At 52.8% G+C, this 24,609-nt stretch overlaps 1 protein-coding gene across 6 annotated transcripts in view; it reads right to left on the reverse strand.

The window, feature by feature from the left end:
- LOC137375135 (LIM and senescent cell antigen-like-containing domain protein 2) overlaps positions 1-24,609 on the reverse strand; it is a 222,943-nt gene that overhangs the window by 147,878 nt on the left and 50,456 nt on the right. Inside the window, exon 1 of one of the 6 annotated variants that reach the window (XM_068041807.1) lies at positions 9,341-9,605. The exons of 1 other annotated variant lie outside the window; for it this stretch is intronic. In XM_068041807.1, the coding sequence (XP_067897908.1) occupies positions 9,341-9,462 (122 nt within the window). In that variant the 5' untranslated portion in view covers positions 9,463-9,605. Of the gene's footprint in view, positions 1-158; positions 181-216; positions 354-9,340; positions 9,610-24,609 lie in introns of those variants that run through there. 4 more of the 6 variants (XM_068041813.1, XM_068041812.1, XM_068041809.1 and 1 more) reach the window with 4 other exon arrangements.

Here is a 24,609-nt window from a genome sequence, read left to right on the forward strand (position 1 = left end):
TGGTCCCAGTGCAGAGGGTCCTGTCCCCTCACTCCCAGCCCGCTCAGTCCCAGCGCAGAAGGTCCAGTCCCCTCAATCTCAGCATGGAGGGTCGAATCTCCTTGGTCTCAGCGCGGAGGGTCCGGTCCCCTCAGTCCCAGCGCAGAGGGCCCAGTCACCTGGGTCCCAGCACAGAGGGTCTGGTCACCTCGGTCCCAGCGCAGAGGTTCCGGTCACCTGGGTCCCGGCGCGGAGGGTCCGATCACCTCAGTTTCAGCGCGGAGGGTCTGGTCCCCTCGTCCCAATGCGGAGGGTCCAGTCCCCTTGGTCCCAGCGCAGAGGGTCCAGTCCCCGTGCTCCCAATGGAAGGGATACTCCGCAGTACTGACATTGGCACATTTTTTGCCAAATATTTTATTTAACTGTAAACAGGATGTTGCAAGTCATGGACTTTGCTCAAAGTTGAAGGAAATCAGTGAAATGTGACACTGAAGATAATGCACTGAAAACACAACATACACTCTCATCAGTCAGTTACACCAGGGCCACACGTAAACCCCTCGCACGCATTGTCACAGAACCCTCACATAGAGTCACACCCAGTGTTACGGAACCCTCACACAGAGTCACACCCAGTGTCACACCCAGTGTCACAGAACCCTCACACAGAGTCACACCCAGTGTCACGGAACCCTCACACAGAGTCACACCCAGTGTCACGGAACCCTCACACAGAGTCACACCCAGTGTCACACCCAGTGTCACAGAACCCTCACACAGAGTCACACCCAGTGTCACGGAACCCTCACACAGAGTCACACCCAGTGTCACAGAACCCTCACACAGAGTCACATCCAGTGTCACGGAACCCTCACACAGAGCCACACCCAGTGTCACAAAACCCTCACACAGTCACACCGAATGTCACACCCAGTGTCACTGAACCCTCATACAGAGTCACACCCAGTGTCACGGAACCCTCACACAGAGTCACACCCAGTGTCACACCCAGTGTTACGGAACCCTCACAAAGAGTCACACCCAGTGTCACAGAACCCTCACACAGAGTCACACCCAGTGTCACACCAAGTGTCACGGAACCCTCACACAGAGTCACACCCAGTGTCACGGAACCCTCACACAGAGTCACACCCAGTGTCACGGAACCCTCACACAGAGTCACACCCAGTGTTACGGAACCCTCACACAGAGTCACACCCAGTGTCACACCCAGTGTCACAGAACCCTCACACAGAGTCACACCCAGTGTCACAGAACCCTCACACAGAGTCACACCCAGTGTCACGGAACCCTCACACAGAGTCACACCCAGTGTCACAGAACCCTCACACAGAGTCACACCCAGTGTCACACCAAGTGTCACGGAACCCTCACACAGAGTCACACACAGTGTCACACCAAGTGTCACAGAACCCTCACACAGAGTCACACCCAGTGTTACGGAACCCTCACACAGAGTCACACCCAGTGTCACACCAAGTGTCACGGAACCCTCACACAGAGTCACACCCAGTGTTACGGAACCCTCACACAGAGTCACACCCAGTGTCACACCAAGTGTCACGGAACCCTCACACAGAGTCACACCCAGTGTTACGGAACCCTCACACAGAGTCACACCCAGTGTCACACCAAGTGTCACGGAACCCTCACACAGAGTCACACCCAGTGTTACGGAACCCTCACACAGAGTCACACCCAGTGTCACACCAAGTGTCACGGAACCCTCACACAGAGTCACACCCAGTGTCACGGAACCCTCACACAGAGTCACACCCAGTGTCACAGAACCCTCACACAGAGTCACACCCAGTGTCACGGAACCCTCACACAGAGTCACACCCAGTGTTAGCCACCCCTCACACACAGTGAATATCACCCACCCCTCATATCCAGTGTCAGACCCAGTATCACACAACCCCACCCTAGTCTCAGACTAAGGGATAGAAGGCAAATGAGGAGATTTAGTGAGAGAATATGACTGAGGCTGGAAAGTGTGTCTTGGCTGTGTGTCATGCTCTGGACTGATGGTGTGTACAGCTGTGTCTCGGAGATCCCAGGCCCATTGTATGTTATCTGTATCCATGACTTTATGCCTCAGCTCGACTGAGAAATGCTTGAAACAACTGGAAGGTCCCTGCCTCATTCCAGGAGTTGCAGAGTCCTCAATTGTGTATAAGTGCTGCCTGATATTTAATGAGCTTCCTTCATCCGGAAGCAAACCAATGGCACTAAGCTGAGAATTCCATCCTCCCCGGGAGGCCTGATGGTTTGGATAGAGTCATATGTGGTGCTATGGGATTTATAAATGTGATACACCCAGTGTTCTGTCATGCAAACACTTCCAAATACTGGCAACCTAGAAAATGCAACCTCACACTCAGCCACAGCAAAAGCTTTCATCCCTACGGCCTCCCCAGTTTGCTTTGTGAAATAGGCCCCAGGACAGGCCTTTGCTTTCCGGGTGTCCAGTCAGGGTTAGCAATTAATTGCATTTTAGCTCAACCCCCAACTTATTCTGGGTCGGGTGATCCATTAGTGCTAAATCTAATCCAGTTGGATTAAAATCCTGCAAACTGAGCATCCTTCAGCCAGAATATCAAGTATAAAATGCCACCACCACTTCTGGGGGTTACTGATACCTCTGGAGGTAAACACAGCTGTAGTGGGGGCTGATACCCCCTGGGGTCAAATAGTTAGTAGGGGTTGATACCCTCGGGGTAAATACAGCTGTAGCAGGGGCTGATACCCCCTGGGGTAAATACAGCTGTAGCAGGGGCTGATACCCCCTGGGGTTTGAGAGTGAGAGATTCTGCTAAGGGGCTGCTTAACTGGCAGGGTTAATCACACTTTACAGGCACTGGAAGCCCTGGCTAGGGTCCAGCGCCTTGTCCCAGATTCTCTCTGGCCAGAATGACAGGAAACTGACGTAAAGGACCCTGATGTAGCAACAGACAGACTCAGAAAAACATCAAAACACAGGAAGTAGAAATCATTTCTCACAGAATTGGCTGATGACTTTAAAAGGAGCTTCAGGACAGAAGAGGCTCTGACCTGAGAAAGCTGGCCACTGAACCAGTCTAGACCCTGCCTGTAGTGTTCTGGCCCAGGAGAAACAGATCCCTGTGTGGAGACACCAAGCAGCCAATTCACAGCTGACCAGTGCTAGACTGGATAAAGGACTGAACACAACATTGATTTTTTTAAATAGAACATGTGACTTGTGATGCTTGCTATCAGTGGAATGACAGAGAAACAGGCCAGAGGGAACCTTTGGTAGTAACGAGGGCTATAGACAAATGGAAAGACAAATAGACAGGCACGGGAGCTTCGCTGGTGGCAGGTCTCACAGTCGGGGTGGCTACAGACTGCCGGGGGAGTGGATGAAAATGAGTAACGTGCCCTGGGAGGACAGCTGGCTCTGCCTGTTGTCACACTCACAAGAACTGCAGTGATGAAAATACAGAACCAAACTGAAGAGTTATAAAAAAAAAACTGACTTTTCCTTTAAAATATGGACAATGTGCTGCAAAACGGCCACCGTAGGTCAGTTGATTTGGCCTGTGTATTCAAATAATCTCACTGTCTGTTAAGGAGAAAAGGATACATTTCAAACTAATAGGTTTCAATTGCAGCCATCCTGAAACCATCAACAGACATTCCTGAATTGAACGGGTTCTTCTGAAACAAAGAAGGTGTGAAGTAGCCACATCCTGGTCCATTGTGTGGTCACAATAGGGATGGGGGCCCTGCGTGTCCTACAGAGGCTAATGTGAGAGATTTTTACCTCTGGAGAGAGAGGAAGAGATCACATCATTGAAACGTAGTCCAGCCAAGGGCTGTGAAAAAAAGTCCAGCTGCTGCGAACTCTGCACTTCAACTTGGTGCAGCAGAAAACTGTAAGTGACCACTGCTTCCAGTCTACAGTCTTAACCACCAAAAAAACCACAAACACCCAGGCCTGCAGCTTTAAAGGAAACTGTCCTCTGAGAAGATTCAACAGGTTTACCATAAATCACAAATACTTACTACACCTTGAACTCTTACCCTTTACCTTCTATCCTTCTTCGAGACTGAATGTGACAGTGAATGTGTGCGTGGGTGGTGTTGCGATCATTTTGGGAATGAATATTGTTCAATAAATAGTTTAATCTTCTGGTTTAACCCTACAAGAAAACCTGTCACTAAGGGGCTAACTCATCATTTTAAATGTTTGCAGTGAGCTGGGAGGTGAACACCCACACCTCTTACCACCTGGCCGTAATACTGTCTATTTACGTTTTAATCTAGAGATTGGCGAGTACTTTGACCTAAATATTCTTCCTTCTTTATGTGAGCAATACCCCCAAAAATCCATTGCCAGTTGTGGCTCAGTGGGTAGCACTCCCACCTCTGAGTCAGAAGGTCAGAAGGTTGTGGGTTCAGGTCCCACTCCAGACATTTGAGCACAAAGGTCTAGGCTGTCACTCCAATGCAGCTCTGAGGGAATGCTGCACTATCAGAGGTGCGGTCATTCAGATTGAGATGTTAAACTAAAGCCCCATCTGCTTCTCTCAGCCACTATTTGAAGAACAAGGGAGTTACCCCTGGTGTCCTGGCCAATGTTTATCCCTGAAATCAACATCACAAAAACAATTATCTGGCCATTATCATGTTACTGTTTATGGGAGCTTGCTGTATGCAAATTGGCTGCATTTCCTACATTACAACAATGACTACATTTCATTGGCTGTAAAGCACTTTGGGACATCTTGCAAGTTTATCTTTTCTCCCCTAGATTCGCCTGTGTTAATCCTATACCTGTGAGTATTAAGAGAGAAACACAGATTAACTCTCAACTATTTTCACCCAAAATTAGGACATAGAAAAATGCAGCAGGCCAAGAACAAAAGAACAAAGAACAGTACAGCACAGGAACAGGCCATTCGGCTCTCCAAGCCTGCACCGATTTTGATGCCTGCCTAAACTAAAATCTTCTGCACTTCCGGGGTCCGTATCCCTCTATTCCCTTCCTATTCATATATTTGTCAAGATGCTTCTTAAACGTCTCTATGGTACCTGCTTCCACCACCTCCCCCGGCAACAAGTTCCAGGCACATACCATCCTCTGTGTAAAGAACTTGCCTCACACATCCCCTCTAAACTTTGCCCCTCTCACCTTAAACCTATGTCCCCTAGTAACTGACTCGTCCACCCTGGGAAAAAGCTTCTGACTATCCACTCTGTCCATGCCGCTTAAAACTTTGTAAACCTCTATCATGTCGCCCCTTCACCTCTGTCACTCCAATGAAAACAATCCGAGTTTATCCAACCTCTCCTCATAGCTAATGCCCTCCAGACCAGGCAACATCCTGGTAAACCTCTTCTGTACCCTCTCCAAAGCCTCCACGTCCTTCTGGTAGTGTGGCGACCAAAATTGCACGCAATATTCTAAGTGTGGCCTAACTAAATTTCTGTACAGCTGCAGCATGACTTGCCAATTTTTATACTCTATGCCCCGACCGATGAAGGCAAGCATGCCGTATGCCTTCTTGACTACCTTATTCACCTGCGTTGCCACTTTTGACTAAACAATCTGCCCAATCTCTATCAATATTAATCCAGCTCCCTCACACTGTCACTCACTAATCCCTCTCCCCAGTGCCCTGTGTTACTGACTGTATCTCTGATGATGTTAATCCAGCTTCCTCACATGGTCACTCAGAAACCCCTCTCCCCAGCACCCTGTGTTACTCACTGTATCTCTGTTGATGTTAATCCAGCTCCCTCACACTGTCACTCACTAACCCCTCTCCCCAGCACCCTGTGTTACTGACTGTATCTCTACCGCTGTTAATCCAGCTCCCTCACACTGTAACTCAGTAACCCCTCTCCTCAGCACCCTGTATTACTGACTGTATCTCTACTGGTGTTAATCCGACTCCCTCACACTGTCACTCAGACTGAGAGGAGATATGTTATTGAGATTCTATGTTTGAACATTGACAGAGTCAGGTGCTCTTTGAAACGTGACCCATATGGCAGATTGGCCATATGGAGATACGAGAGATTTACCCAGTGCCCCTGTGAATTGGTCTATGATTGCTGGATTATGTACCCACTTGTGACGCAGGACTCACTGCTCTACGGTCTGTTCCCAGGGACGCACACAGAGATAAACATCAACTGCTGCTGGCGGGCATCAACTCGGTGAAAGACGCTCTTTGATCTGCCTGAAACGTGCTGGTGTTTCAGTGCAAAGAATTGTCCATGACTGAGTGTTGCAGACTGGCACATTCCAAGGTCCAGGACTACGTGCTGAGGGACTCACTAAATCATGGAGCTGCCACCGCAAAGGCTCAATGGGGAAAGACCACAGTGTAAGGTCCTCCCGTCACAGTGAACCAAGGGGCTGGAACCTGTGTAAAACTCCTCGGGCTGTATGCACCAAAAATGTTTGTTGCTGTGTAATGCAAATGTACATTATATATAAAATGGAGTGGCAAGAATTGTGAGGCACCGCATGTTCTTTATTGAAAGAAACTGATCTTTATTGAACTTTCTTAAATGTCAAATTTGAACTGTTCTGTAATGTATTTTTTTGCAAATTTGTATGAATAAAGTATGTTTTTGGGAGAAAAAATTGCTGGATTATGGGTACCCCACCTTTTTGTCAGGAGAATCCCAGACAATCTGTGCTCTTTCACGGGAGCCAGCTCATTGCTGCTCACCTGATAAGAGTCAGAGTTATACAGCACCGAAACAGGCCCTTCGGCCCATCCTGTCCATGCCGGCCATCAAGCACCTATCTATTCTAATCCATCTTCCAGCACTTGGCCCGTAGCCTTGTATGCTATGGCTTTTCAAGTGCTCATCTAAATACTTCTTATATGTTGTGAGGGTTCCTGCCTCTACCACCCCTTCAGGTAGTGCGTTCCAGATTACAACCGCCCTCTGGGTTTGGAAGGTGCTGTCGAAAAAGGCTTGGTGAGTTGCTGCAGTGCATCTTGCAGATGGTACACACTGCTGCCACTGTGCATCAGTGGTGGAGGGAGTGAATGTTGAAGGTGGTGGATGGGATACCGATCAAGTTGGCTGCTTTGTCTTGGACATGGTTGAGCTTCCTGAGTGTTGTTGGATTGACCCTCATCCAGGCAAGTGGAGTGTATTCCATCACACTCCTGACTTGTGCCTTGTAGATGGTGGACAGGCTTTGGGGAGTCACATGGTGAGTTACTCACAGCAGGATTCCCAGCCTCAAGCCTAATCTTGTAGCCACTCTATTTATATAACTGGTTCAGTTATGTTTCTGGTCAATGGTAACCTCCAGGATGTTGATAGCAGAGGATTCAGCGATGGTAATGCTGTTGAAATGAAGGGTAGGTGGGTCAATTCTCTCTTGTTGGAGATGGTCATTGCCCAGCACTTGTGTGGCACCAATGTTACTTGCCACTTATCAGCCCAAGCCTGAATGTTGTCCAGGTCTTGCTGAATTTGGACATGGGCTGCTTCAGTATCTGAGGAGTCATTAATAGTGCTGAACATTGCGCAGTCATCAGTGAACATCCCCACTTCTGACCTTATGATGGAGGGAAGGTTATCGATGATGCAGTTGAAGACGGTTGGGCCTAGGGCGCTAACCTGAAAATTCTTGCAGCAATATCCTGGGGCTGAGATTATTGGCCTCCAACAACCACAATCATCTTCCTTTGCGCTAGGTATGACTCCAACCAGTGGAGCGATTTCCCCCCAATTCCCATTGACTCCAGTTTTGCTTGGGCTCTTTGATGCCAGACTTGGTCAAATGCTGCCTTGATGTCAAGGGCAGAAACGCCCACCTCACCTCTGGAGTTCAGCTCTTTTGATCATATTTGAACCAAGGCTGTAATGAGGTCAGGAGCTGAGTGGTCCTGGCGGAACCCAAACTGAACAGGTTATTACTTAGTAAGTGCCGCTTGATACCGCAGTCCACGACACCTTCCATCACTTTACTGATAATTGAGAGTAGACTGTTGGGGCGGTAATTGACCGGGTTGGACTTGTCCTGCTTTTTGTGCATAGGACGTACCTGGTAATTTTCCACATTGCCGGGTAGATGCCAGTGTTGTAGCTGTACTGGAACAACTTGGCTAGGGGCGCGGCTAATTCTGCAGCATAATTCTTCAATGCGAAAGCAGGGATGCTGTCAAGACCCATAGTCTTTGCTGTATCCAGTGTGCTCAGCCATTTCTTGGGAATCACTTTTTAATTCCAGATTTTATTTAATTAATTGACATTAAATTTCCCAGCTACACTGGTGGGATTTGAACTCATCTTTCCAGATCATTAGTCCAGGCCTCTGACAGTGAGTTCAGTAACATAACCACGATGCTACCTTACCCTCAAAGCAGCAGGATCTCACTTGTACAGCGAGTAGGTTCAGGAAATCCCATTCCTTCAGCACATAGAGAAGTTCTTAGGGAGTTCCCTCTCACAGGGCCGCAAATTAGATACGGTAACAGCAATCATTAATGCACTTTATTCGATCCCCTCTCCGCCACCCACCATTATACCTGATGCTACTGACCCTCACTGGTCCCCCATCCATCCTCTTTTTCTGAAAGAAGAGGGAATGATGGGGAACAGACTATTTGACCATGGGAAGCATTACAGCTGTTGCCAGCTGACGTGCCACACACGATTTCCAGTAGTTGTCACTGAAGTAGATCCAGGAGAGCAGGCTGTAGAATGGTCAATCCCTGCGCTAACCCAGAAGCACTGAGGCTACTTCTAGCAGCCTGACTGATGCTGGGATCTTCCAGTCTGGATAGTTCAGCACTGCTCCAGGCCAGAGGTGTACAAGTGTCTACTGTGGAGCCTCGAGGGCCACGAAGAAAGTTTAATCACTGCCCTCAGTCATTGTATATATGTCAGGTCGCTGATCTGTGTGTTTCTGATTTTGGATTTATTCACCAATGAGACGAAAGCATTAAGAACGGCCCTTTTGAAACCTCCAGGCTCACCAAATTCAAAAACAGGAGGAAGAAGTGAGACAGAAATATCAACACAATTAGGATTCAGAGGCCTGAGTTTTGAGGCATAGCCCGGTTCAGACACTTCTGCTGTTGGAGGAACAAGGACCCAATAATCATTGCCAATTAATTCACTGCCCTTGTGTTTGAAGGAAAAACAAATTAACAGCAACTGCATAAATTGCAGGAGTAGATGGAGAATTAATGGTCTTGACTGAGAGACTGGGGAAACTGTCTCTTCACTTTGTCCTTGACGCTGCCAACAGCTTGAAAAAACTCTTCCTTTCCTGTTCTGTCAGGCAACCTTGCTTGGCCCTTTTACAAACTCTCAGCTAACAAGCAGCACCTACCCTGGTCTCCTGCTCTTGGGCTCAGCCCTGCTCTGCCACAGCTCCAGCAAGCCGCTGTTGCGCTCATATCGCCGCCGATACAGCTGAGATGAAGCCAGCTCCCGAAGCCTCACGGCGGCCATGCCTGGCGGGACAATTGCTCCAGCTCAACGAGGGGAATGGGTGGAGACTGGAGTACAATGGAAAGGAGGCCCAGCCAGCATCTCCTGCTCTGCTCGGGCACCGTCAGGCTTCCTGCTTAGTTCCTTTCCCAGATAAGGGACTGAGGGCTTTCCCAGCGTTAAATCCAGATCCACAGCAACCCACACACACTTTCCAGATGGCAGGGTGCACAGGAGCCCCTCACCTCAGCCCAGCCCTTGATCAGCAACTGGGCAAACTCACAACAGCAACATTTTGCAATCTGTGAACTCGAGCACAAGAACAGTCTGCAACTCTCCAGCATCCTCTCTGCACCTTCCTGACAGGAACGAAACAATCCCTAGGGTCAGCCACAGATTGCGGGAGGAGGGGAGGCCCGACTGAAAGACAACAGGCAGAGAAGCAGGCAAAGGTATAGGAATATCCTGATGCGCCAGTATAGACGCTCAGTTCTGCCAGCCAGCGGCCGCACAGCTTGTCAGGCCCATTCTCACCGCTCGGACAAACAGGCACAATCTTGGGACACGCTGTGTCAACTTCCATCCCAGCTTCGACCCTGAAAATTCAGTCTCCAAATTTGATTTCAGGCTCCCATTGGGATACAGTTCACTGGGATGGTCAGACACAAAGTAAAGCAATTATGTGGCCAATCTGGTCATTCTACATACTAGACCATTTCACAGATGAAGCCACCTTTCAGTCAGTGATTTGACAGCAACATCAGTGCAGAAAACCCCCACACCCCATCACCCTAACACACACAGCCCCATCACCCGAAAACACACACACACACTCAGCCCCATCACCGAAACACAAACACACACACTCAGCCCCATCACCGAAACACAAACACACACACTCAGCCCCATCACCGAAACACAAACACACACACTCAGCCCCATCACCCTAACAAACACACACTCAGCCCCATCACCGAAACACAAATACACACACTCAGCCCCATCACCCGAACACACACACTCAGCCCCATCACCCTAACACACACACACTCAGCCCCATCACCCTAACACACACACACTCAGCCCCATCACCCTAACACACACACACTCAGTCCCATCACCCTAACACACACACACTCAGTCCCATCACCCTAACACACACACACTCAGTCCCATCACCATAACACAAACACACACACTCAGCCCCATCACCGAAACACAAACACACACACTCAGCCCCATCACCGAAACACAAACACACACACCCAGCCCCATCACCCTAACACACACAGACTCAGCCCCATCACCCTAACACACACACACTCAGCCCCATCACCCTAACACACACACACTCAGCCACATCACCCTAACACACACACACTCAGCCCCATCACCCTAACACACACACACTCAGCCCCATCACCGAAACACACACACACTCAGCCCCATCACCGAAACACACACACACACACTCAGCCCCATCACCGAAACACAAACACACACACTCAGCCCCATCACCGAAACACAAACACACACACACTCAGCCCCATCACCGAAACACAAACACACACACTCAGCCCCATCACCCTAACACACACACACTCAGCCCCATCACCGAAACACAAACACACACACTCAGCCCCATCACCCTAACACACACACTCAGCCCCATCACCCTAACACACACACTCAGCCCCATCACCCTAACACACACACACTCAGCCCCATCACCCTAACACACACACACTCAGCCCCATCACCCTAACACACACACACTCAGTCCCATCACCATAACACAAACACACACACTCAGCCCCATCACCCTAACACAAACACACACACTCAGCCCCATCACCCTAACACACACACACTCAGCCCCATCACCCTAACACACAGACACACACTCAGCCCCATCACCCTAACACACACACTCTCAGCCCCTTCACCCGAACACACACACTCAGCCCCATCACCCGAACACACACACACACTCAGCCCCATCACCCTAACACACACACACACTCAGTCCCATCACCATAACACACACACACTCGGCCCCATCACCCTAACACACACACACTCGACCCCATCACCCTAACACACACACACTCGACCCCATCACCCTAACACACACACACACACTCAGCCCCATCACCGAAACATAAACACACACACTCAGCCCCATCACCGAAACACAAACACACACACTCGGCCCCATCACCGAAACACAAACACACACACTCAGCCCCATCACCCTAACACACACACACTCAGCCCCATCACCGAAACACAAACACACACACTCAGCCCCATCACCCTAACACACACACACTCAGCCCCATCACCGAAACACAAACACACACACTCAGCCCCATCACCCGAACACACACACTCAGCCCCATCACCCGAACACACACACACACTCAGCCCCATCACCCTAACACACACACACACTCAGTCCCATCACCATAACACACACACACACTCAGTCCCATCACCATAACACACACACACTCGGCCCCATCACCCTAACACACACACACTCGACCCCATCACCCTAACACACACACACTCGACCCCATCACCCTAACACACACACACACACTCAGCCCCATCACCGAAACATAAACACACACACTCAGCCCCATCACCGAAACACAAACACACACACTCGGCCCCATCACCGAAACACAAACACTCAGCCCCATCACCCTAACACACACACACTCAGCCCCATCACCGAAACACAAACACACACACTCAGCCCCATCACCCTAACACACACACACTCAGCCCCATCACCGAAACACAAACACACACACTCAGCCCCATCACCCGAACACACACACTCAGCCCCATCACCCGAACACACACACACACTCAGCCCCATCACCCTAACACACACACACACTCAGTCCCATCACCATAACACACACACACTCGGCCCCATCACCCTAACACACACACACTCGACCCCATCACCCTAGCACACACACACTCGACCCCATCACCCTAACACACACACACACACTCAGCCCCATCACCGAAACATAAACACACACACTCGGCCCCATCACCGAAACACAAACACACACACTCAGCCCCATCACCCTAACACACACACACTCAGCCCCATCACTGAAACACAAACACACACACTCAGCCCCATCACCCTAACACACACACACTCAGCCCCATCACCCTAACACACACACTCAGCCCCATCACCCTAACACACACACTCAGCCCCATCACCCTAACACACACACTCAGCCCCATCACCCTAACACACACACACTCAGCCCCATCGCCCTAACACACACACACTCAGCCCCATCACCCTAACACACACACACTCAGCCCCATCACCCTAACACACACACACTCAGCCCCATCACCCTAACACACACACACTCAGCCCCATCACCCTAACACACACACACTCAGTCCCATCACCATAACACAAATACACACACTCAGCCCCATCACCCTAACACACACACACTCAGCCCCATCACCCTAACACACAGACACACACTCAGCCCCATCACCCTAACACACACACACTCAGCCCCTTCACCCGAACACACACACTCAGCCCCATCACCCGAACACACACACACACTCAGCCCCATCACCCTAACACACACACACACTCAGTCCCATCACCATAACACACACACACTCGGCCCCATCACCGTAACACACACACACTCGGCCCCATCACCCTAACACACACACACTCGACCCCATCACCCTAACACACACACACACACTCAGCCCCATCACCCTAACACACACACACACACTCAGCCCCATCACCCTAACACACACACACACACTCAGCCCCATCACCCTAACACACACACACACACTCAGCCCCATCACCCAAACACACACACACTCAGCCCCGTCACCCAAACACACACACACTCAGCCCCGTCACCCTAACACACACACACTCAGCCCCATCACCCAAACACATACACACTCGACCCCATCACCCTAACACACACACACTCGACCCCATCACCCTAACACACACACACACACTCAGCCCCATCACCCTAACACACACACACTCGACCCCATCACACTAACACACACACACTCGAGCCCATCACACTAACACACACACACTCAGCCCCAGCACCCGAACACACACACACACACTCAGCCCCATCACCGAAACACAAACACACACACTCAGCCCCATCACCGAAACACAAACACACACACTCAGCCCCATCACCGAAACACAAAGACACACACTCAGCCCCATCACCCTAACACACACACACTCAGCCCCATCACCGAAACACAAACACACACACTCAGCCCCATCACCCTAACACACACACACTCAGCCCCATCACCGAAACACAAACACACACACTCAGCCCCATCACCCTAACACACACACTCAGCCCCATCACCCTAACACACACACTCAGCCCCATCACCCTAACACACACACACTCAGCCCCATCACCCTAACACACACACACTCAGCCCCATCACCCTAACACACACACACTCAGCCCCATCACCCTAACACACACACACTCAGCCCCATCACCCTAGCACACACACACTCAGCCCCATCACCCTAACACACACACACTCAGCCCCATCACCCTAACACACACACACTCAGCCCCATCACCCTAACACACACACACTCAGTCCCATCACCATAACACAAACACACACACTCAGCCCCATCACCCTAACACACACACACTCAGCCCCATCACCCTAACACACAGACACACACTCAGCCCCATCACCCTAACACACACACACTCAGCCCCTTCACCCGAACACACACACTCAGCCCCATCACCCGAACACACACACTCAGCCCCATCACCCGAACACACACACACACTCAGCCCCATCACCCTAACACACACACACACTCAGTCCCATCACCATAACACACACACACTCGGCCCCATCACCCTAACACACACACACTCGGCCCCATCACCCTAACACACACACACTCGACCCCATCACCCTAACACACACACACACACTCAGCCCCATCACCCTAACACACACACACACACTCAGCCCCATCACCCTAACACACACACACACACTCAGCCCCATCACCCTAACACACACACACACACTCAGCCCCATCACCCAAACACACACACACTCAGCCCCGTCACCCAAACACACACACACTCAGCCCCGTCACCCTAACACACACACACTCAGCCCCGTCACCCTAACACACACACACACACTCAGCCCCGTCACCCTAACACACACACACTCGACCCCATCACACTAACACACACACACTCGACCCCATCACACTAACACACACACACTCAGCCCCAGCACCCGAACACACACACACACACTCAGCCCCATCACCGAAACACAAACACACACACTCAGCCCCATCACCGAAACACAAAGACACACACTCAGCCCCATCACCCGAACACACACACACTCAGCCCCATCACCCGAACACACACACACTCAGCCCCATCACCCTAACACACACACTCAGCCCCATCACCCTAACACACACACTCAGCCCCATCACCCTAACACACACACTCAGCCCCATCACCCTAACACACACACACTCAGCCCCATCACCCTAACACACACACACTCAGCCCCATCACCCTAACACACACACACTCAGCCCCATCACCCTAACACACACACACTCAGCCCCATCACCCTAACACACACACACTCAGCCCCATCACCCGAACACACACACACTCAGCCCCATCACCCGAACACACACACACTCAGTCCCATCACCATAACACAAACACACTCAGTCCCATCACCATAACACAAACACACACACTCAGCCCCATCACCCTAACACACAGACACACACTCAGCCCCATCACCCTAACACACACACTCAGCCCCTTCACCCGAACACACACACTCAGCCCCATCACCCGAACACACACACACACTCAGCCCCATCACCCTAACACACACACACACTCAGTCCCATCACCATAACACACACACACTCGGCCCCATCACCCTAAATCACACACACTCGACCCCATCACCCTAACACACACACACACACTCAGCCCCATCACCCTAACACACACACACACACACACACTCAGCCCCATCACCCTAACACACACACACACACTCAGCCCATCACCCAAACACACACACACACACTCAGCCCCATCACCCAAACACACACACACTCAGCCCCATCACCCAAACACACACACACTCAGCCCCATCACCCTAACACACACACACTCAGCCCCATCACCCTAACACACACACACTCAGCCCCATCACCCTAACACACACACACACTCAGTCCCATCACCCTCACACACACACACTCAGCCCCATCACCCTCACACACACACACACATACACACACTCAGCCCCATCACCCTCACACACACACACACTCAGCCCCATCACCTTCACACACACACACTCAGCCCCATCACCCTCACACACACTCAGCCCCATCACCCTAACACACACTCAGCCCCATCACCCTAACACACACACACACTCAGCCCCATCACCCTAACACACACACACACTCAGCCCCATCACCCGAACACACACACACACTCAGCCCCATCACCCGAACACACACACTCAGCCCCATCACCCGAACACACACACACACACACACTCAGCCCATCACCCTCACACACACACTCAGCCCCATCACCCGAACACACACACACAAACTCAGCCCCATCACCCTAACACACAGACACTCAGCCCATCACCCTCACACACACACTCAGCCCCATCACCGAAACACAAACACACACACTCAGCCCCATCACCGAAACACAAACACACACACACAGCCCCATCACCCGAACACACACACACACTCAGCCCCATCACCCGAACACACACACACTCAGCCCCATCACCGAAACACAAACACACACACTCAGCCCCATCACCCTAAGACACACACACACTCACACTCAGCCCCATCACCCTAACACACACCCTCACACACACACTCAGCCCCATCACCAATACACAAACACACACACTCAGCCCCATCACCCGAACACACACACACACTCAGCCCCATCACCCTAACACACACACACACTCAGCCCCATCACCCTAACACACACACACACTCAGCCCCATCACCCTAACACACACACACTCAGCCCCATCACCCTAAGACACACACACACTCACACTCAGCCCCATCACCCTAACACACACCCTCACACACACACTCAGCCCCATCACCGATACACAAACACACACACTCAGCCCCATCACCCTAACACACACACACTCAGCCCCATCACCGAAACACAAACACACACACTCAGCCCCATCACCCTAACACACACACTCAGCCCCATCACCCTAACACACACACACTCAGCCCCATCACCCTAACACACACACACTCAGCCCCATCACCCTAACACACACACACTCAGCCCCATCACCCTAACACACACACACTCAGCCCCATCACCCTAACACACACACACTCAGCCCCATCACCCTAACACACACACACTCAGCCCCATCACCCTAACACACACACACTCAGCCCCATCACCCTAACACACACACACTCAGCCCCATCACCCTAACACACACACACTCAGCCCCATCACCCGAACACACACACACTCAGCCCCATCACCCGAACACACACACACTCAGTCCCATCACCATAACACAAACACACACACTCAGCCCCATCACCCTAACACACACACACTCAGCCCCATCACCCTAACACACAGACACACACTCAGCCCCATCACCCTAACACACACACAGACACACACTCAGCCCCATCACCCTAACACACACACACTCAGCCCCTTCACCCGAACACACACACTCAGCCCCATCACCCGAACACACACACACACTCAGCCCCATCACCCTAACACACACACACACTCAGTCCCATCACCATAACACACACACACTCGGCCCCATCACCCTAACACACACACACTCGGCCCCATCACCCTAACACACACACACTCGACCCCATCACCCTAACACACACACACACACTCAGCCCCATCACCCTAACACACACACACACACTCAGCCCCATCACCCTAACACACACACACACTCAGCCCCATCACCCAAACACACACACACTCAGCCCCGTCACCCAAACACACACACACTCAGCCCCGTCACCCTAACACACACACACTCAGCCCCGTCACCCTAACACACACACACTCAGCCCCGTCACCCTAACACACACACACTCAGCCCCGTCACCCTAACACACACACACTCAGCCCCATCACCCAAATACACACACACACACTCAGCCCCATCACCCAAACACACACACACTCAGCCCCATCACCCTAACACACACACACTCGACCCCATCACCCTAACACACACACACTCGACCCCATCACCCTAACACACACACACACACTCAGCCCCATCACCCTAACACACACACACTCGACCCCATCACACTAACACACACACACTCGACCCCATCACACTAACACACACACACTCAGCCCCAGCACCCGAACACACACACACACACTCAGCCCCATCACCGAAACACAAACACACACACTCAGCCCCATCACCGAAACACAAACACACACACTCAGCCCCATCACCGAAACACAAAGACACACACTCAGCCCCATCACCCGAACACACACACACTCAGCCCCATCACCCTAACACACACACACTCAGCCCCATCACCCTAACACACACACACTCAGCCCCATCACCCTAACACACACACTCAGCCCCATCACCCTAACACACACACACACACTCAGCCCCATCACCCTAACACACACACACTCGACCCCATCACACTAACACACACACACTCGACCCCATCACACTAACACACACACACTCAGCCCCAGCACCCGAACACACACACACACACTCAGCCCCATCACCGAAACACAAACACACACACTCAGCCCCATCACCGAAACACAAACACACACACTCAGCCCCATCACCGAAACACAAAGACACACACTCAGCCCCATCACCCGAACACACACACACTCAGCCCCATCACCCTAACACACACACACTCAGCCCCATCACCCTAACACACACACACTCAGCCCCATCACCCTAACACACACACACTCAGCCCCATCACCCTAACACACACACACACACTCAGCCCCATCACCCTAACACACACACACTCAGCCCATCACCCTCACACACACACACTCAGCCCCATCACCGAAACACAAACACACACACTCAGCCCCATCACCGAAACACAAACACACACACTCAGCCCCATCACCCGAACACACACACACCCTCAGCCCCATCACCCTAACACACACACACTCAGCCCCATCACCGAAACACAAACACACACACTCAGCCCCATCACCCTAAGACACACACACACTCACACTCAGCCCCATCACCCTAACACACACCCTCACACACACACTCAGCCCACACACACCCTCACACACACACTCAGCCCCATCACCGAAACACAAACACACACACTCAGCCCCATCACCCGAACACACACACACACTCAGCCCCATCACCCTAACACACACACACACTCAGCCCCATCACCCTAACACACACACACTCAGCCCCATCACCCGAACACACACACACACTCAGCCCGATCACCCGAACACACACACACACTCAGCCCGATCACCCGAACACACACACACTCAGCCCCATCACCGAAACATAAACACACACACTCAGCCCCATCACCCTAACACACACACACTCAGCCCCATCACCCTAACACGCACACACTCAGCAGCATCACCCTCACACACACACACTCAGCCCCATCACCCTCACACACACACACACTCAGCCCCATCACCCTCACACACACACACTCAGCCCCATCACCCTCACACACACACACTCAGCCCCATCACCCTCACACACGCACACTCAGCCCCATCACCCTCACACACGCACACTCAGCCCCATCACCCTCACACACGCACACTCAGCCCCATCACCCTCACACACGCACACTCAGCCCCATCACCCTCACACACGCACACTCAGCCCCATCACCCTAACACACGCACACTCAGCCCCATCACCCTCACACACGCACACTCAGCCCCATCACCCTCACACACACACACTCAGCCCCATCACCCTAACACACACACTCAGCCCCATCACCCTAACACACACACACTCAGCCCCAGCACCCGAACACACACACACACATTCAGCCCCATCACCCTCACACACACACACTCAGCCCCATCACCCTCACACACACACACTCAGCCCATCACCCTAAAACACACACACTCAGCCCCATCACCCTAACACACACACACTCAGCCCCATCACCCTAACACACACACACTCAGCCCCATCACCGAAACACAAACACACACACTCAGCCCCATCACCCTAACACACACACTCAGCCCCATCACCCTCACACACACACACTCAGCCCCATCACCCTCACACACACACACTCAGCCCCATCACCCTCACACACACACACTCAGCCCCATCACCCTCACACACACACACTCAGCCCCATCACCCTAACACACACACACTCAGCCCCATCACCGAAACACAAACACACACACTCAGCCCCATCACCCTCACACACACACACTCAGCCCCATCACCCTCACACACACACACTCAGCCCCATCACCGAAACACAAATACACACACTCAGCCCCATCAACCTAACACACACACACTCAGCCCCATCACCCTCACACACACACACTCAGCCCCATCACCCGAACACACACACACACTCAGCCCCATCACCCGAACACACACACACACACTCAGCCCCATCACCCTAACACACACACACTCAGCCCCATCACCCTCACACACACACACTCGGCCCCATCACCCTAACACACACACACTCGGCCCCATCACCCTAACACACACACACTCAGCCCATCACCCTCACACACACACTCAGATCCATCACCCTCACACACACACACTCGGCCCCATCACCCTAACACACACACACTCAGCCCCATCACCCTCACACACACACTCAGCCCCATCACCCTCACACACACACTCAGCCCCATCACCCGAACACACACACACTCAGCCCCATCACCCTCGCACACACACTCAGCCCCATCACCCTAACACACACACACTCACACTCAGCCCCATCACCCTCACACACTCACACTCAGCCCCATCATCCTCACACACACACACTCAGCCCCATCACCCTCACACACACACACTCAGCCCCATCACCCTCACACACACACACTCAGCCCCATCACCCTCACACACACACACTCAGCCCCATCACCCTCACACACACACACTCAGCCCCATCACCCTCACACACACACACTCAGCCCCATCACCCTCACACACACACACTCAGCCCCATCACCCTCACACACTCACCCTTAGCCCCATCACCCTCACACACACACACTCACACTCAGCCCCATCACCCTCACACACACACACACTCAGCCCCATCACCCTCACACACACACACTCACACTCAGCCCCATCACCCTCACACACACACACACTCAGCCCCATCACCCTCACACACACACACTCACACTCAGCCCCATCACCCTCACACACACACACTCACACTCAGCCCCATCACCCTAACACACACACACTCACACTCAGCCCCATCACCCTCACACACACACACTCAGCCCCATCACCCTCACACACACACACTCAGCCCCATCACCCTCACACACACACACTCAGCCCCATCACCCTCACACACACACACTCAGCCCCATCACCCTCACACACACACACTCAGCCCCATCACCCTCACACACACACACTCAGCCCCATCACCCTCACACACACACACTCAGCCCCATCACCCTCACACACTCACCCTTAGCCCCATCACCCTCACACACACACACTCACACTCAGCCCCATCACCCTCACACACACACACACTCAGCCCCATCACCCTCACACACACACACTCACACTCAGCCCCATCACCCTCACACACACACTCAGCCCCATCACCCTCACACACACACACTCACACTCAGCCCCATCACCCTAACACACACACACTCAGCCCCATCACCCTCACACACACACACTCAGCCCCATCACCCTAACACACACACACTCAGCCCCATCACCCTCACACACACACACTCAGCCCCATCACCCTCACACACACACACTCAGCCCCATCACCCTCACACACACACACTCAGCCCCATCACCCTCACACACACACACTCAGCCCCATCACCCTCACACACACACACACTCAGCCCCATCACCCTCACACACACACACTCAGCCCCATCACCCGAACACACACACTCAGCCCCATCACCCTCACACACACACACTCAGCCCCATCACCCTCACACACACACACTCAGCCCCATCACCCTCACACACACACACTCAGCCCATCACCCTAAAACACACACACTCAGCCCCATCACCCTAACACACACACACTCAGCCCCATCACCCTAACACACACACACTCAGCCCCATCACCGAAACACAAACACACACACTCAGCCCCATCACCCTAACACACACACTCAGCCCCATCACCCTCACACACACACACTCAGCCCCATCACCCTCACACACACACACTCAGCCCCATCACCCTCACACACACACACTCAGCCCCATCACCCTAACACACACACACTCAGCCCCATCACCGAAACACAAACACACACACTCAGCCCCATCACCCTCACACACACACACTCAGCCCCATCACCCTCACACACACACACTCAGCCCCATCACCGAAACACAAATACACACACTCAGCCCCATCAACCTAACACACACACACTCAGCCCCATCACCCTCACACACACACACTCAGCCCCATCACCCGAACACACACACACACTCAGCCCCATCACCCGAACACACACACACACACTCAGCCCCATCACCCTAACACACACACACTCAGCCCCATCACCCTCACACACACACACTCGGCCCCATCACCCTAACACACACACACTCGGCCCCATCACCCTAACACACACACACTCAGCCCATCACCCTCACACACACACTCAGATCCATCACCCTCACACACACACACTCGGCCCCATCACCCTAACACACACACACTCAGCCCCATCACCCTCACACACACACTCAGCCCCATCACCCTCACACACACACTCAGCCCCATCACCCGAACACACACACACTCAGCCCCATCACCCTCGCACACACACTCAGCCCCATCACCCTAACACACACACACTCACACTCAGCCCCATCACCCTCACACACTCACACTCAGCCCCATCATCCTCACACACACACACTCAGCCCCATCACCCTCACACACACACACTCAGCCCCATCACCCTCACACACACACACTCAGCCCCATCACCCTCACACACACACACTCAGCCCCATCACCCTCACACACACACACTCAGCCCCATCACCCTCACACACACACACTCAGCCCCATCACCCTCACACACACACACTCAGCCCCATCACCCTCACACACTCACCCTTAGCCCCATCACCCTCACACACACACACTCACACTCAGCCCCATCACCCTCACACACACACACACTCAGCCCCATCACCCTCACACACACACACTCACACTCAGCCCCATCACCCTCACACACACACACACTCAGCCCCATCACCCTCACACACACACACTCACACTCAGCCCCATCACCCTCACACACACACACTCACACTCAGCCCCATCACCCTAACACACACACACTCACACTCAGCCCCATCACCCTCACACACACACACTCAGCCCCATCACCCTCACACACACACACTCAGCCCCATCACCCTCACACACACACACTCAGCCCCATCACCCTCACACACACACACTCAGCCCCATCACCCTCACACACACACACTCAGCCCCATCACCCTCACACACACACACTCAGCCCCATCACCCTCACACACACACACTCAGCCCCATCACCCTCACACACTCACCCTTAGCCCCATCACCCTCACACACACACACTCACACTCAGCCCCATCACCCTCACACACACACACACTCAGCCCCATCACCCTCACACACACACACTCACACTCAGCCCCATCACCCTCACACACACACTCAGCCCCATCACCCTCACACACACACACTCACACTCAGCCCCATCACCCTAACACACACACACTCAGCCCCATCACCCTCACACACACACACTCAGCCCCATCACCCTAACACACACACACTCAGCCCCATCACCCTCACACACACACACTCAGCCCCATCACCCTCACACACACACACTCAGCCCCATCACCCTCACACACACACACTCAGCCCCATCACCCTCACACACACACACTCAGCCCCATCACCCTCACACACACACACACTCAGCCCCATCACCCTCACACACACACACTCAGCCCCATCACCCGAACACACACACTCAGCCCCATCACCCTCACACACACACACTCAGCCCCATCACCCTCACACACACACACTCAGCCCCATCACCCTCACACACACACACTCGGCCCCATCACCCTCACACACACACACTCGGCCCCATCACCCTCACACACACACACTCGGCCCCATCACCCTCACACACACACACTCGGCCCCATCACCCTCACACACACACACTCGGCCCCATCACCCTCACACACACACACTCGGCCCCATCACCCTCACACACACACACTCGGCCCCATCACCCTCACACACACACACACTCAGATCCATCACCCTCACACACACACACACTCAGATCCATCACCCTCACACACACACACACTCAGATCCATCACCCTCACACACACACTCAGATCCATCACCCTCAGACACACACTCAGCCCCATCACCCTCACACACACACTCAGCCCCATCACCCTCACACACACACTCAGCCCCATCACCCTAACACACACACACTCACACTCAGCCCCATCACCCTAACACACACTCAGCCCCATCCCCCAACAAACACACTCAGATCCATCACCCTAACACACACACTCAGCTCCATCACCCGAACACACACACACCCAGCCCCATCACCCTTACACACACACTCAGATCCATCACCCTCACACACACACTCA

This window comes from Heterodontus francisci, chromosome 11 (assembly GCF_036365525.1).
Source record: "Heterodontus francisci isolate sHetFra1 chromosome 11, sHetFra1.hap1, whole genome shotgun sequence".
In the NCBI taxonomy this organism is placed as follows: domain Eukaryota; kingdom Metazoa; phylum Chordata; class Chondrichthyes; order Heterodontiformes; family Heterodontidae; genus Heterodontus; species Heterodontus francisci.